The 18,112-nt window shown below is 40.1% G+C and overlaps 1 protein-coding gene across 1 annotated transcript in view; it reads left to right on the top strand.

Moving 5' to 3' along the window:
- The window catches only part of LOC149835980 (uncharacterized), a 157,152-nt gene that overhangs the window by 27,915 nt on the left and 111,125 nt on the right, over positions 1-18,112 (top strand). Inside the window, exon 5 of the mRNA XM_090008886.1 lies at positions 16,605-16,711. Within this exon, the coding sequence (XP_089865012.1) occupies positions 16,605-16,711 (107 nt within the window). The remainder of the gene's footprint in view (positions 1-16,604; positions 16,712-18,112) is intronic.

Below are 18,112 nucleotides of genomic sequence, written 5' to 3'. Positions count from 1 at the left end.
AGTTTATTTGTTTTGATATTTTCACCATTAGTCTAAAGGCGGTGCACCACTAGGTAAGGATACATCATGGTGGAACGAGGATGTCAAATTAGCTATTAAGGTTAAAAGAGAGTGTTATAGAAATCTAAGTAAGAGTCGTGATAATGAGAATTTGGAGAAGTATATGATAGCAAAGAAGGAAGCTAAAAAAGTAGTTTGAAACGCGAGGGCTAAGGTATATAAGGAGGTTTATGACAAGTTGGATACCAAAGAAGGCGAGAAAGATATTTATAGGCTTGCAAAGATGAGAGATAGGAAATCGAGGGATTTGGGTATGGTTAGATGTATCAAAGATGAAACGCAAAGGGTTTTAGTCAAAGATGAGGAGATTAAGGAGAGATGGAAAGATTATTTTGACAAGCTATTTAATGATAGTCATGCTCAAGATCTTGGAGACTTCTCCATTCCTTTTCATGAGATAAATCGTGACTTCATGCACAAGATTCAAAAGAAAGAAATTGCAGAGGCTTTGAAGAAAATGAAATCAAGAAGGGCAGTTGGCCCAGATGGTATACCTATCGAGGCTTGGAAATGCTTGGGAGAGAAAGGTTTAGAATGGTTGACAAATCTTTTTAACTTGATTTGGCGAACAAATAAGATGCCTAATGAGTGGAGGAAGAGTACTTTGGTGCCTTTATATAAGAATAAGGGTGATATACAAGATTGCACAAACTATCGTGGTATAAAACTCATGAGTCATATTATGAAACTTTGGGAGAGGGTGATTGAGTCTAGGTTGAGGAAGGTTGTCACGATATCGGAGAATCAATTTGGTTTTATGCCTGGAAGATCAACTATGGAAGCTATACATCTTCTTAGACAACTTATTGATAGATATAGAGAGAGGAACAAAGATTTGCATATGGTTTTTATTGATTTAGAGAAGGCGCACAATAGAGTACCTAGGGGCGTTCTCTGGTGGACAATGATGAAGAAAGGTGTTTCTCTCAAGTACATTAGTATAATTAAAGATATGTATGAAGGAGTAGTAACCAATGTCCGCACTTGTGGAGGGGTGACAATCAATTTTCCGATAACGGTTGGGTTACATCAAGGATATGCTTTAAGCCCTTTCCTATTTGCGATAGTGATGGATGAGCTTACGAGATCAATTCAAGAAAATGTACCGTGGTGTATGTTGTTTGCTGATGATATTGTTTTGATTGATGAGTCTAGAGCTGGGGTTAATGCTAAGTTAGAATTATGGAGACAGACATTGGAAGCTAGAGGTTTTAAGTTGAGTAAGAGTAAGACTGAATATATGGAATGTCGGTTTAGTAAGCAACGAAGTAGTGATGGGAGTGTAGTGAAGCTTGGTGAGCAAGAAATACCGGTGAATGATTATTTCAAATATTTGGGATCCATCATTCAAAAGTATGGAGAAATTGATGGAGATGTAAATCATAGGATAAAGGTTGGGTGGATGAAATGGAAAAGTGCAACTGGAGTGTTGTGCGATCGTAGAATGCCATTGCGGTTGAAGGGAAAGTTTTATAGGACGACTATTAGACCCGCTTTACTATATGGTACGGAATGTTGGGCTGCCAAGAGACATCATATTCAAAAAATGAGTGTAACTGAGATGCGGATGCTTAGATGGATGTGTGGAAATACAATAAAAGATAAGATTCGGAACGAGGAGATACGTAAGAAGGTAGGTGTTGCACCCATTGAAAATAAGATGCGAGAGAATTGTTTACGGTGGTTTGGACATATTCGGCGAAGGCCTAATAATGCTACAGTTAGAAGGTTGGAGAAATGGGATAATATATTAGTTAAAAGAAGTCGGGGTAGGCCTAGGAAGACTTGGATGGAGATGATAGGAAAGGATATGAATGCTTTGAACCTCTCCGAGGATATGGCATTGGATATAAATGATTAGAGGAAAAGGATTCATGTGGAAAACCCAAACTGAATTTCTTTTTTGGTTCATATCGCTGACCCCAATTGTTTTGGGATGAAGGCGTAGTTGTTGTTGTTGTTGTATCTGAATTCGCAATTTTATTGTCACAAGATTCTAAATTAGCAATTTTATCATTATTTTTAGGCAATAAGCCAAATAGAAAAGCATACTCAATATCTTAGACTGTTCTATCAATTCCTTTCCCATTTTCAAGGAATGTGACATTTATAGAGGCAAAATTTGTTATTTTTCAAATCATAACACCTTATCCTTTTTGACTTTCGGCACAACCAATAAACAACATTGAATGGATTTAATAAAAAGTTTATCTTGCCTTTCAAGAATAAGAAAAAATTTGCAACCAAACACCCTCAATCTTTCTACATCGAGATTGATTTTAAGAATTTTTTCAATAGGTGAGACGTTATGCAAAGAGAAAAAAGGCATTCAATTTATTAAACATACCACGATAAGGTCAACTTTGGCCCAAAACATTTTGAGAACATCCTTGGAAATAAGTACCACGATAAGATCAACTTTGGCCCTAAACATTTTGGAAACATTTTTGGAAATAAGTAAGGCCCTCATGGTTTCAATTATATGATGGTGTTTTTTTCGGCAAGACCATTTTGTTGAGGTGTTATAGGACAAAATCTTTGGTGTAGAATTCCATGAAATTTCAAATAATTTTGAAAGTCATTAGATAAAAACACTCCCCTCAAATCCGAGCAAAAAAATTTGATGTTGGATTGAACTTGATTTTTAACTAGATTATAAAAATCCTTAAAATACGAAAAGACTTCAGATTTGAGTCTAAGAAAATAAATCCATGTATATCTAGAAAATTCATCTATAAAAGTCACATAGTAAGAGAAGCCTCCTTTCAATATGATTGAAGCGGGTCCCCATACATTTGAATGCACCAATTCAAAGGGGTTTTCAGACACATGTTCTAGAACCAAAGGGAAACATTTTCATTTTTTCAAGTATACAATATTACAAACAAAAACTTTTTCCTTGTAAATATTTTTCTAAAAAATAAAAAATAAAACAATTTAGATATACTCGTGTGTCCTAATTTCTATGCCAAAGAGCAAGATCCATTTCTTGAGCATAGTTACAAAAGGAATCATTAGGCAAATAAAGAAAAACCATGTAGTAGAGACCACCTCTTCTATGCTTTCCCCCAATTAGCTTCCCTTATTGGCAATTCTACACCCAATAAGCCTTAGATGAGGAGATCTCACACCCATAGTCTGAGATTTGTGAAATAGGAAGAAGGTTCAAATCTAATTTTGGAATAACTCTAACCCTTGGCACAAAGAAGTTTTTTGAATTTTTTGACAAATCTTTCAAATTTTCATACTTTTAACTTCTAAAGATGTTCCATCAGCAGGAGACACACATGAGAGATACAAATTGGTGCTACAATTAGATAGAAGATACTCATTTGGTGTCATATGAAATAAAGTTCCAAAATCAAGGATTCAAAAATACATACCAGGAGGTGAAGAAGTTGAGACGACACTGTATGTGGATGAAGATGTCCTTGGATATTGTTGAAGTGCCTCCGTTAATTGAGTGATAAACATATCTTTAAGATCTCCTTTCTTGCTTGCTTCCTCTCTCTTGGAAGAGTCTTCACCAACCAAAGCCACCTTCATTTTTAGCTCAGAACATTATAGTTTTATATGCCTCGGCTCATTGTAATGATGACATAAAAATTTTCTTCCTCCATTATTTTTCCTTCCAAAGTGAGGTGGTTTATAGGGCCTCACATTGTTGACGGGTCTAAAAGCAACAAGAACTTCATCACTTCCTTTGGTTATGCTAAGACAAGTTTCCTCATGATAAATTTTAACAAGAGCCTTATTAAGTGGAGGCACCTTGGTCTTATGCAAAGAAATGACCTAGCTTATTCAAATTTGGGCCTAAGGCCAAAGAGAAAGGAGAAAAAATGCTCTTTCTCCATTTGTCTTTGCCTCATTTCAATTGCCGAACCTTCCCACTTAGGTTTGAGAAGTGCCGACTCATTCCACAAAGGAGATAGAGTGCCCCATAATAATCTCTCTCTCTTATCCTCTTGTTTTGTGGTGCAGATTTTGTCTTGTAGGAAATATTGCCATGCTAAGTCTCTTTGAACATGCATTCCTTTAAGAAAGTCCCATGCATCACAACCCTTTTTGAATTTGACAATGTTGGCAGTAATCTTGAGTTTCATGCTATTCATGAACCAAGACAATATCTGGGTGTTTTTCGACTCTCAATCCTCCATCGTGCTTTGATATTCTTGAATGACCTTTTCACTTTCATTACTTGAGAGCTTTAACTTGATCTCCTCTTTTGTAAGCTTTAGTTGTGGTTCTATAATGGTACCATTAACATAGCCCCAAAGTTTTTTGCCCTTAAGATGATTATCGATGGTGACGACCCATATTAAATAATTGGGGTCATTGAGCTTGAAGGAGATAAAGGTCATGGATTCTTTCTTGGCCTTGATGAAAGTGGAGAACTTGAACCATGAATAAATATGAATACCGATCTACAATCATAAACCACAAACAATGAGAAAAACATTACCACAAAACACTACCACAAATCTATTTCTAAAGGCACAAAAGAATAAAAAAGCCTATGGCTTTGATACCATGTAATGAAACAACCTTTAAAAGACACAAGGAACACAATAGGCACTAAGGTCCAAAAGCAATCTTCTAAGTCAAAGTCTCAAACACTAAGGGCAATCACAAATGCACTAAGGCACAAGCTCAAATCCACAAGAGAGAACACATAAATTGATAAAATGCTCTTTAACAAGTATATCATACAATGAGCAAGATGGCCACCCCCCCCTCCACACACACACACACACACACACACACAAAGGAGAGTGACTAAAGGAGACCCTACTAGCTGTTAGGCATGCCTATATGTGGTACTAACGAATGTGTGGAACTATTGAGCACAAGTAACCTTTATTTTATATAATATTTTTTGTAGATAAGACCTTATGGATGTGATCTACAATATTTGTCTAGTAGAAATTATGATATGTAAGCAAGTTTTTCAAGGGCTTTAGAAATCCATGGTCACAATATACCAAAATTTCACAACTCAAAAATATATTTTTATATAAAAAAAACATGATCTAAGGTCTATCCTTAGTAAACAAACTATGTTGAACACATCTATATCTATGCTGTCAAATAGAGTCCATACAAATTGCATCTATGATTTCTAGCTCAATAGTTTTGTACCTCAATTAGTACTATATATATAACAAATGTTTAACAAATGAAAGTGCTTCCTTAGCTAAATCAATGACTGTTATAGACCTTTCCTTGATCCAGGTCCGGCCTAGCTAGATCCACCCTAGCATTGGATCCCCTCCAGATAGGATCCAACCCAGCTCCGGGATTCACTTTGATGGGATGCCCCACTCTTGGAGTTCCACTTAGGTTAGGAGTGTAGAATTCTTTTCCTAATTTACCACTTGTTAAGCCTATAAATATATAGCTTAGTTTATTGTTTCTTTAATGAATTTTTAAGAGGAATTTCTCTAAAGAGTTTATTCTTGGATTTGGTTTGTGGTTTGCCTCTGAGGGGCGAATTGCTCTCCCTCCCCCGATTGTTCACCTTTTGCCATCGCCGGTTCGTCGGGACAAATTGCTCTCCCTTACAACTGCACCTCTGTTGTTGCCTCCAGCCTCATTGCTCGTGTTCGCACAATGAGCACCCTCTCTCTCCTTGCTGTTTCCCTGTTTCCTCTGTCTTGGCCGAATCCCTCCTTGAGAACCGCCCAAGCCAGCACATCCCCCTCTTGCTCTTCTCTCTTCTTTGGCCGTGTCCCCCAATCGGACACGTCCCGCCTTGTTGCAGGTACCCGTATTGCTTTTTGGGTTTCCAAAGAGCCAGACGACAGTCCCGACGACTTTGTAGTTGTGTGGCTGATTTTTCCTATTTCGCACTGAACCATATACATATTTTGGTGCAACCTAGGCACGTTGGGAAGGTTTCACCAACCTAGGTGTTCGACATTCTCCTGAAGCATGTTTTTCTTGCATCCGGGAGCCCCACACCTACCCGATTGTTGTGCACACAACGCTATTGGTACCGTACCACACTCTTTTTCATATTGTAGCAAGGGCCCATGCCCTTGTATCCGTGACCCTAGATACCCAGGACATGACTCGGGTATAAGAGTTGTTCTCTGATCTTTGTTCTTGGTGAAGTCCACCACCCTGGATGAGAGCCTCGCCGCGGTGAAACGTGAAATAGGGTCCCTGGATGAGAACCTCGTCGGGGTGAAACGTGACATGGGGACCCTCAATGAAAAGTTGGATGATCGTTTCCAACGTGTCCTAGTGTTACTGGATATGATCACTTAACGGTTGGACCGATTAGACGACCAACAAGACCATTCGGGTGAAACTAGCGGGGAAGCCAGCTTTCCAGGTCTATTATCGGACCCCAACAAGCTCACCAACCCCGACTTGAGTTTCCCAAGTTCGTCAGCAATGATCAGACGTGCTGGTTGTTTTGGGCTGAACAATACTTTTAGATAGCTCGAACGTCGGATACAGATCGGTTGCCTTTGCCTCTATCTACCTGGAAGAGGAGGCCATCCGATGGTTTCATTGGTTTGAGACCCAATTGGGTATGCCCTCAAGCTTTCTCAAGGGCTCTCGTGATCCGGTTCGGCCCATCTGCCTACACCAACCATCACGTTATACTGTCCAAGATCCGTCAGCAGGGTAACATGATCGATTATCGGGCAGAGTTCAAGAAGTTGTACCAGAAGCTTCTTAGATAGGTGGGAAGCCCGCTTCCCAGAAACTCTCTTCGGAAGCGCGATACTCCTCGCTTTCAAAATTTGATGGGAATCTCGATTCTCCCACGCTTCTCCTATGTAGGGGTGACAATTTCTGACACGACCCGCCAACCCGCTTTTTAGGCGGGTTCGGGTTCGGCTTAAACGGGTTCGTGTCGTAAACGGGTCGACCTGCCTAACTCGTTTATTAAACGGGTCAGGTTCGTGTTAGGGGTATGCCAACCAGCCAACCTGTCTGACCCGTTTAATAAATGGGTTAGGCGAGCAGGTCAACCCGTTTACCCGAACCCGACCCACCAACCTGCCCGCCAACCCTTTTACCCATTTACCTTTGGGTCCTTTTTTCTTTTGAATACTTGATTAGGGATTTAGGGTTTCTCTCGGAGAACGGAGGCTAATCCGACGACGATCTTGCCTTCCTTGTGGGCACTCTTCGGCTTGATCGTCAGCGGCATCCACTTCGTCACCACCACCCTCATCTGACCACCACCACCGGTGGCATCCTTTCCCTGACCGAGATTGTCGTTAAAGCGCAACTCGAACTCGTCAGAAAATCTGGTGGTAGAGAGGCCGAAGGGTTTCACGGCGATGGTGGTGGCGGCCTTCTTCTCCTCTTTGCCCTGGCTCGGCTTCGTCCGCTCGTAGGGGGAGAGCCATTTGGCGCGCATGTACTCGGGCTTTCGCCAGGGTGGGAAGTGGAGCCCCTTCCTCTTCAGCGACTGCTTCGCGGCCTCGGAGGCGATGGTGACGATCTGGTGGAGCCGGTTGGCTTTCCCGACGAAGATGGACAGCAAGGACTGGAGCACTGCTCGATAGTGGCTCGTCAACCCGTTTACCCGAACCCGATCCGACCCGCCAACCCGCCAACCAACCCGTTTACCCGACCTCGACCCACCCGCCAACTAGTTTACCCGCTTACCCGAAACTGACCCGACAACCCGCCAACTCGTTTACCTGACCCGACCCATTTATTAAACGGGTTAACCGTGTCGTGTCAGGTTACCCGTTTAATAAATGGGTCGGGTTCGTGTTTGCCACAACCGACCCGTTTAATAAATGGGTCGGGTTCGTGTTGAGGTATGCTGACCCGCCAACCCGTCGTGTCGACCTGCCAACCCGACCCGATTGCCACCCCTACTCCTATGCTTTCCACATGTTTCATCTATTCTTCTTATATGTTTTCTCACTCTATTTTTCATGTTTTTATGTGTTTTCTCTCACGCTTCTCACTCACTTCCATGTGCTTTAAATTGTCAATCGTTTTTAGATTTTGTTAAAAAAATTAATTCTTACACTAAAAAATCATGAAATTTAAGAATAGTCACTTTTATTTTAGTTTTTATTTGCGTTCCATTTCTATTCCCATTCAATTCTTATATTTCTTTTTTGATTCCTCGCTTCCCACTTCCTATACATTTTAAATGCATCACGTCTTGCTTTCGCTTCCCGTATCGTTTTCTGCTTTTGCTCCCTAGTTTGACAACCCTGGGTTGAGCAATCTCGTCATCGGATGGTCACATGAGTATTTGATCAGGACCTTTATTGCGGGCCTAAATCTGGACCTGCAAATCGAGGTTCAAGCAATAAGACGTATCTCCCTGATGCAAGGTTTCGAATTGGCATGTGTGGCTGAGGAGAAACTCACTAGGATGAGCTCGTGTTGGACTCAGATAGGGAGGATGTCCAGCCAGAGACCCATGCCACAAGGCAGGGTCATGTCCCGCTCTGCTCAGGAGACCACATCTCTCAGGTTTTTAGATCGAGCCCCCGATCGCCATACATAGCCAGTTCGAGTGTCCAAAGTGCATGTTAGATGACTATCTAGCGAGCAGATGGTATAGCGCGAGAGGAAAGGCTTTTGTTATAATTGTGATGAGGTTTGGGTTTCGGGCCACCGGTGCAAGGCCCTGAACCTATACCTTTGCGATAGTGATGCAAAGGACACCAAACTCAGTGACACCGAGTTGCCTGATTCGGTAGAAAACCTTTCGGAGGAAGTTTCTGAGATTTTGTGCCATGCAATAGCTGACGTGGAGGTATCTCAAACCATGAGGATACCTAGAAGAATCGTCAACTGACTATTTCTGTGTTGATTGATACTGGTTCAACACAACTTCGTGTGTGTGCAAACGGTTAAGAGGGCCAAGTGCACGATTGCCCCTCAATAGCCTTTTGAGGTGGTAGTTGGGAACAATAGCAGACTCCGATGCACTGCCCTATGCCTTGGCGTTCACCTGGAGATCCAGGGTACCATCCTGACCACGAACATGTACTTACTGCTGATCAAGGGTGTAGACGTGGTCCTCGGGATATAGTGGTTCCAGTTCTTGGGTTATGTCAGATGGAACTTTAAGGAGATGACGATAGAGTTTGAATACGACAACAAGCAGGTGTCGATTTGTGCCCCTTCTAGGACTCCCTCTTCTTTGGCCAAGCCCAAGCAACTTGCCAAGGTGGTTCGGGAGAGAGTGGCTCAAATGTTTCTCATGATGGCAGCAAACAAGGTACCCATGACTTCAACGACCCCTAGCAACTTGGAGGCCTTGCTTCAGGAGTTGGACACAGTGTTCGACGAGCCCAAGGGCCTCCTACCTTCTTGGTCTCACGACCATGCCATCCCTATCGAGCCACGGGCCAAGCCAGTGAATGTACGACCCTACAGTCCTTTCTAGGAAGACCATATGCGTCATCTACGAGTTGTCATGGTGACTCTCGCTGAGCATCGATTGTATGCCAAGCAAAGTGAAGTTTTGGCCAAATACGTGTCTATTACTTGGGACACGTCATCTTAGGCCATGACGTGGAGGTGGACTTCAAGAAGATTGATGCAATGCAGAGTTGGCCAATCCCTCAGATAATCAAGGGACTTTGGGTTTTTTTTGGCCTTACCGGGTACTACCGAAAGTTTATTCAGGGGTATGCTCAGATCACCCACCCCTTGACTGCTCTGTTGAAGAAGGGAGCTTTCCTCTGGGGTCCGGAGGCCACTGCAACCTTTGAGTCCTTGAAGGAGGCTATGACACGAGCTCCTGTTTTGACACTGCCTAATTTCACAAAGACCTTCGTAGTTGTGACCGATGCCTCCGGGGTAGGCGTAGGGGCTGTTCTCATACAAGAGGAACATCCCTTAGCCTTTTTCAATAAGGTCACCAGAGTCTGAAGTACATACTTGAGCAACGAGTGAGTACCACCACTTAGCAGAAGTGGATCTCGAAGCTCCTCATGTACGACTTTGAGATCCAGTATCGTAAGAGCACCAACAACTAGGTGGCCGACGCCCTCTCTTAGCGAGGCCATGAGCATGAGTTGGTGTGTTTCAGCATGACCCAAGTGACGTTTCCGTTCCTGGATGACCTATAACGGGCCTATGCAGTACACGATTTTCTCTCAGCCGTCAGATTACAAATTTCGAGAGAGCAGGCTCCCAGGTTAGAGATCCAGGGGAGTTTGGTGATGCACCATGGGCGGATTGTGGTTTCTCTCGGATCCGATCTCACGAGGCTCCTTATCGACCAGTACCATGCCACTCCGTCTGCTGGTCATGAGGGAGTCCAATGAACTTATCAATGTTTGAGTAGAGAGTTTGCCTTGAGAGGCATGAAGAAGCAACAAGTCGTGGCCCAGTGTAATGCTTGTCAGCAGGTCAAGTATGAGGCCACATCCCCCGCTGGGCTTCAGCAGCCCCTAGCGGTCCCAAACCGTGTATGAGAGGATATGTCAATAGACTTCATAGACGAATTGCCCTCCATGCAAGGAAAGTCCGCTGGCATGGTGGTAGCGGACTGATTGTCCAAGTTCTACTACTTCATAGCCGTACTCACCCCTACACTGCCAAGTCCATCGTCGAGCTATTTGTACGGGAGGTGTTCTGCTTGCACGGGATGCTGAAATGAAATGGGGATCTTCGAAACACGAGCTTTGATTAACAAGAGCAAGTGTCAAGAATGACACTAAAGCATAACCCTTAAAAAGGGTATAACTGGAAACAAAATAAAAATAAAAATGTATTCTTTATTGATATGAAAAACCAATTGCTTAAGAAGCATTGGAGTTAAATACAAGAGGGGTTGCACCCCTTTATATACACAGCTGAAAGAGGACTCAATAGAGCTGTTGGGCACAGTCCAACAGCTCTATTAAGAGCTGTTGGACTGTGTCAGTCCAACAGCTCTATTGCTAGTCAAGTCTGGACAGGACTTGACTAGCAACAGTCATTCTAGTTCAAACTGAACTAGATGACATAAAGACAAAAAATAAAAATAAAGGAAAAAAAATACAGAAAAGGAAGAAATTAAAAATGTATATATATATATATATAATATAATATTATTATATATACATATATGTACAGTTTTACATTTTAACACTCCCCCTCAAACTTACGGTACAATGAGCGAAAGTTTGTCTAAGAGAAAGTGAAATCGGGGAGCAGCGAGAGGCTTTGTAAAGAGGTCTGCTAACTGATATTCTGAAGTGACATATGGCAGATCAATCATCCCGTGTAGATATTCCTCTCTGACGTAGTGACAATCCATTTCGATGTGTTTGGTGCGTTCGTGGAATGTTCTGTTACTGGCAATGTAGATCGCACTTTTGTTGTCACAACACATTTGTGAAGCCTTTGTTGCTTCAACTCCCATGTCAGCAAGCAGTCGTCGGAGCCAAACTACTTCCATGGTCGTGGTTGCCATGGCTCTGTATTCAGCTTCGGTGGATGAGAGAGATACCTTCTGCTGCTTTTTACACCTCCACGAGATTAATGATTCCCCTAAAAAGACACAAAAGCTAGTGGTTGAGTGTCTGTTATTGGGATCACCTCCCCAATCAGCATCAGTATATGCAATTAAATCAAGAGAAGAGGAGGAAGATAAGAAAAGTCCTCGTGAAAGAGAGGACTTGATGTATCTGATAATACGCATGACTGCTCCCGTATGAACAAAAGTAGGAGCATGTTGAAATTGACTTGCTGTATGAACAACATGTGCTATATCTGGTCTGGTAATGGATAGATAGGAAAGTGCCCCGACAAGCTGTCTGTAAGGAGTAGGGTCTGCAAGAAGTTCTCCATCATCAATCTTCATTTTAACATTAACAACTTCTGGAGTGTCAACTTTCTTATCATCAGTAATACCAGACCTGAAAACAATATCAAAAGCAAATTTAGTCTGAGATAATAAATATCCTCTAGGAGAATAAGCAACTTCAATGCCTAAAAAATATATCAACAAGCCCAAATTGGTCATTTCAAAATGAGATTTAAGAAGTGTTTTGATTGTTTCAACTCCCTGTTTATCGCTTCCGGTGATGATCATATCATCCACATAGAGAAGAAGCACAATGATCCCTGCATCAGAATTCTTAATAAACAAAGCAGTGTCAGTTAAACAGAATTGAAAACCAATATCAATCATAACACGACTAAACCTATCATACCAAGCTTTTGGTGCTTGTTTAAGTCCATAAAGAGCTTTTTCTAAGCGAAGGACTTTACCCTTAGGAATACTTAGACCAGGAGGGGGTTCCATGAATACTTCTTCAACTAGCTTTCCATTTAAAAAAGCATTTTTGACATCCATTTGAAAAATAGACCATTTTTTGATAGAAGCTAAGGCAATTAAGGTTCGGACAGTAGTCATACGAGCCACCGGAGCAAAGGTTTCTTCATAATCAATCCCATATTCTTGGGCATAATCTTTGGCTACTAAACGGGCTTTATATCTTTCAAGAGTACCATCACTCTTGGTTTTAATTTTATAAACCCATCGACATCCTATAGTTTTCTTCCCTGGAGGAAGATCTTGAATATTCCATGTAGAAGCCTTTTCAAGTGCATCTAATTCAACTTTCATGGCTTCTATCCATTTGATATCATTTTTTGCTTGAAAATATGTGGATGGTTCTTCATATGAGTGAATTAATGCAATAACTGCCCTATATGTGGGTGAGAAAGACTCGTATGATACAAACTTTTCTGGAGGCCTCGAGATTCGGGATGATTGTCTAGTTGGAATGTTAGAATATTTCTCAAGTGCACATGGAGTATTAGACTCTTGTCGCCTGGAATATTGAATACTAGTATCTCTATGAACTTCTTCATTTTCAACATTAAGATCAATAATTCTTGGATCATCATCAAAGTTACAATCAAGGTCATATTCATCAGATGTTGATGTTAGATCTAGCAAAAAGGAGTACTCAGTGACGTCTTTTAATTTTCTAAAATCAAAGAAGCTCTCCTTTTCAAGAAAGGAAACATTTCTAGACACATATAGTTTATTATTTTTGAAGTCAAAACATCTATAACCTTTCTGGTTTTCAGCATATCCTAAAAAGGCACAGGGAATCGCACGAGGGGAAAGTTTATCATTTTTGTCAGTAAATATGAAACATTTGCACCCAAATATTCTTAATCTAGAGTAGTCTGGAGAAATGTTCATAAGTTTTTCAATGGGAGTGATATTTTGTAACGAAGAAGATGACATCCTATTAATGAGATAGGTGGCAGTTAAGGCAGCTTCTGCCCAAAAGTCTTTAGGTACTTGATTTGCTATTAATAAAGTTCTAGTGGTTTCTATAATATGGCGATGTTTTCGTTCTGCCAGTCCATTTTGTTGAGGTGTATAAGGACAAGATCTTTGATGTGTGATGCCATGCAATTTAAGATAATTTTGAAAATCTGTGGATAAAAACTCTCCCCCTGAATCTGTGCGAAAAATAGTAATATCATTTTGAAATTTGTTTTTAACCATATTATGAAAAGTTTGAAAGTATGAAAATACTTCAGACTTATGTTTGAGAAAGTACATCCACGTATGTTGGGAGAAATCATCGACAAAAATAACATAGTAAACAAATCCTCCTTTAGAAATTACTGGTGCAGGACCCCAAACATCCGAGTGTATTAATTTAAGTGGTCTTGAAGAGAAAAAGGTTCTGTTCTGAAATGATAATCTTTTCATTTTGCCGAGAATACAATCTTTACAATCAAATGATTCAGAGTTACAAAATTTCCCTAGATTTGGAAAATGTTGGATTTTGGCTATATGTGGGTGACCAAGTCTCTTATGCCACAGTTCCAACTCTATTTTTTGAATATTATAACAAAAAGCTTTCTTCGGCATTTCCAAAAAATCCATGTAATAGAGTCCTCCTTCTCTATGGCCTTCCCCAATCAGCTTGCCTGACTGGCGATCCTGTACCCAACAACCATGAGAAGAAAAAGAAATATTACTCCCATAATCAGAAATTTGAGATACAGATAAAAGATTTAAATTTAATTTGGGAACATGTCTAATTTCTGGAATAAATTTTTTTTTTGTTTTATAAATTTTTTCAAAATCTCCTATTCCTTCTATTTCAAGAGAAGTCCCATCAGCAGTAAAGATCTTTGACACACTTGTTTTATTTTTAACACATTTGGATAAACTTTGATTATTTGGGGTCATATGAAAAGATGCACCAGAGTCAAGAAGCCAAGAAATTTTACCTAAATCAGAAAAAGATGAGGCTGCTGCGCCGGTTGAAGCTTCAGATGAGGAAGATGCACCTTTGATGAGAGGCTGAAGGATCTCCATTAGTTGGGCCAGGGAAACTGGTGCATCCTGATCTTTAGGCTCCGATCCAGCAATTGCAGCTCTTTTTTCTCTCAGCTCCTTAAGTTTGGGACATTGTGGCCTGTAGTGTCCCGGTTCATGACAGTGATGACAAATAACTTTCTTCTTATCATAGTCACCATTTTGTCGGTTAAAGTGAGGAGGCCTATATGATCGAACATGATTCCCTGGTCTAGACACGGCTAAAACGGAATCATCTTCAATTTTTAAAGAACCTTTCCGGAGACGATTTTCTTCCATTGTTAACTCTTCAATAGTTTCAACAATAGAAGGAATTTTTCCCCGGTGAAGTAGGGCCGATTTAGTGGTTTCAAATTCCGGCCTTAATCTAGTGATAAACTGGTAAAAATGTTCAACATCGAGTTGTTTCTGACGAAGCTCGATGTCTTCGGCACAATGCCACTTTGGTTCTAAAAGGGAAAGTTCTTCCCAAAGTTCGGACAACCCATTGTAATATTCACGAATAGTTTTGTCTCCTTGTGTCATCATTCGAACTTTTTCTTGGAGGTTGCACACGTGTGCAATATCTTTAAGGGAATACATATTCTTAAGGTATTCCCATGCCTTATCGGCATGATCAAATTTGGCAAGACTTGAGCATTTTTTAATGTCAACGCTATTGATAAGCCATGACATTATCTTCGCATGAGATATTCTCCATTCTTTCCATTTTTTCTCGTATGAGGCAATAGCCTTGATTTTCTCTTCTTCCGATAGAGGGACGTCTTTATCTCCCTCATTTTTAGTAAGAGATAGCTTAGGTTCCGAATCGGAACCATCCACAATCCCCCATAAGCCTTTTCCTCATATATGGTGCTTCATGATTGAAGCCCATGTTACATAGTTCGTATCGCTTAGTTTCATAGGCATGATGGTGACTTTATCATTGTCATCCATCGATTACAAGGAGAGAAAGAATAGGGATAGAAGAGAAACAAGAAGGAAAATGAGAAAGAAAGAAAAAAAAACAATACAACAAGATGTGAAATCTTCTCCAATGAAGTGATAAAACACTTCTCTTCAAGTGGCGAACACTTTTGCAAACGGGCACGAAAACCGAGGCAGCTTTTCCTCAAGATTTAGTACTTCCGCGGCTCTGATACCATGAAATGAAATGAAATGGGGATCTTCGAAACACGAGCTTTGATTAACAAGAGCAAGTGTCAAGAATGACACTAAAGCATAACCCTTAAAAAGGGTATAACTGGAAACAAAATAAAAATAAAAATGTATTCTTTATTGATATGAAAAACCAATTGCTTAAGAAGCATTGGAGTTAAATACAAGAGGGGTTGCACCCCTTTATATACACAGCTGAAAGAGGACTCAATAGAGCTGTTGGGCACAGTCCAACAACTCTATTTAGAGCTGTTGGAATGTGTCAGTCCAACAGCTCTATTAAGAGCTGTTGGACTGTGTCAGTCCAACAGCTCTATTGCTAGTCAAGTCTGGACAGGACTTGACTAGCAACAGTCATTCTAGTTCAAACTGAACTAGATGACATAAAGACAAAAAATAAAAATAAAGGAAAAAAAATACAGAAAAGAAAGAAATTAAAAATGTATTTATATATATATATATAATAATATAATATTATTATATATACATATATGTACAGTTTTACATTTTAACAGATGCCACGTACCATCGTTAGCGACAGAGATCCGATATTTATAATCACCTCTGGGTAGAGTTCTTCCGCTTACTGGGTTCGAAGCTAGCCATGAGTATCGCGTACCATCCCCAGGCAGACGGACAGACTGAGGTACTGAACAAATGCTTAAAAGATTATCTCTGCACCTTCGTTGGGGATCGACCCAATGCGTGCGTGAGACTCTTTCTTTGGGCATAGTGGTCGTATAATACAGCTCATCACTCCACCACGTAGTCGTCTCCGTTCTAGTATGTGTACATTCGGCCTCCCTCGACTTTAGCTGAGTATGTTGGTGGAGCTGTACGAGCAGATGCGGTGGAGTCCGCCCTGCCAGAGAGAGACCAAAATGTATTTAGCAATTTAATGGAAGTGCAACCCTACACCCAAAATATATCTGTTATATTTTGTGGTTTATCTATAAGGATCATTTGTACTTCCATCCATGCATGCATGTTTCATTTAGATCTTAGCTTCAACATTTATCAAAATACTGTCACTTAACGGATAGTGCTACTATGGACTGTCCTCATGTTATGTTCTAATGTTACATTGATTTTAATGCAGAGAATAGCTATAGCCTACTTCATTACAGCTTTATGTGAGATTTGGTTTACACGTAAAGCTTCAGGTGATGCAAAATATGGACTGATTGGGAGTTACTACATTCACTGGTAAGATTTTTTCGTACAATTTGATGGTTATACTGAAATGCTTTTGATCAATCTTTATTTTATGCATGATATGAACACTCCTCGGTTATATCATTGCATGTGAATTCTTTGCCTTCAAACTGTTCATATTTCTGAAGGCAAAGATTTTGGTTCCTGAAGACATTCTGTTTCTGGTTTTGGTAGCAGCGTCTGATTACTGATATTTTATATAATGGAGACTTGGATAAAGATGGAGTAAGCAACTCATCAAAGTTGGAATCTTATAGGTTTGCATGATAAATTGAAATCCATAATTACGAGGCCTCCTTTTAATGTTAATGTGTATCATCACAATAACAACAGATCGCCATTGATGAATACATATAAAATATATCAGATTTACCTTATTTGATAAGCTACAAGTTAACCTACAAACAGCACACCTACATGATAAAGGAAAAAAATAGTGCTTGATGCATATACCAAGAAGTATATAAATGTTTATATAATTGTCTGTATGTTCAACTAGGAATAATTGCTTCCTCTGTGGGTCTGTTTGGTCATGGACTTCATAATATAAATGCAGCAATTTCAAGTAGGGCACAACAGCTCTTTTATTCTTTGGATAACCATAAATAATAAATAAACAAATATATATATTTGTGTGTGTGTTGATATAGACAGATGGATACTGGCACACACACGCATACACAACAATACATATATAAATATATGTATGTATGTATCTATGTATATATGCATTTTTTTTTACGAATAAGCCACGAGAGTCACCCCGTTTGCATTTGTCACAAACCGATGGGAAAGGCAATAAAAGTTATAAATGTTGAAGTATAACAACAATATAACAATAATACATTTGAAGCCCTCAAAGGAACAAGAGGATTGATAACACATAAAATGTACTCAAAGTGCTAATGCAAAAGCCACAAATGTCAAAAACACTAGAAAGAATCAAAATTTTATTAACAAATAATCCTTTCAAAAGGATGATTGTGATCATCGCAAAATTTTTCCTCTCGTAATGTTCTCTCTCTTCCTTCTCTTTTTCTTTCCAACCTCTTATTTTCCTCCTTTTTGAAGGGAGAAAAGATAAAAGAACGGAAAGAAAAAGAGAAAAGAAAAGAAAGGAGAGAAGAGAAGAGGAAACTCTTTTGCGGGTCTCACTTGACCTAAATTTTGAAGATTTTGAAATAACTCGCCTCCGTTTTTGAAATATTTGCGGAAAAACTGGGAGACGGGATCCGCTCGTCGGTACGAGGTTCGACCGTTCCTAGCGCCTTTACCAGGGGTAATCAAACCAAGGGTCGAATTTTATGCCTTTTGCTTTGCAAAGATTTTATCTAAGTATTTATCCTAAATCTAAATGCACAATGAATCATGCTTGTGCAAATGCAAAGATGT

This window comes from Nuphar pumila, chromosome 6, assembly GCF_984573655.1.
Source record: "Nuphar pumila chromosome 6, dmNupPumi1.hap1.1, whole genome shotgun sequence".
NCBI lineage: Eukaryota > Viridiplantae > Streptophyta > Magnoliopsida > Nymphaeales > Nymphaeaceae > Nuphar > Nuphar pumila.
Note: the sequence above shows the minus strand (reverse complement) of the source record. Positions and strands in the feature narration are given on the sequence as shown.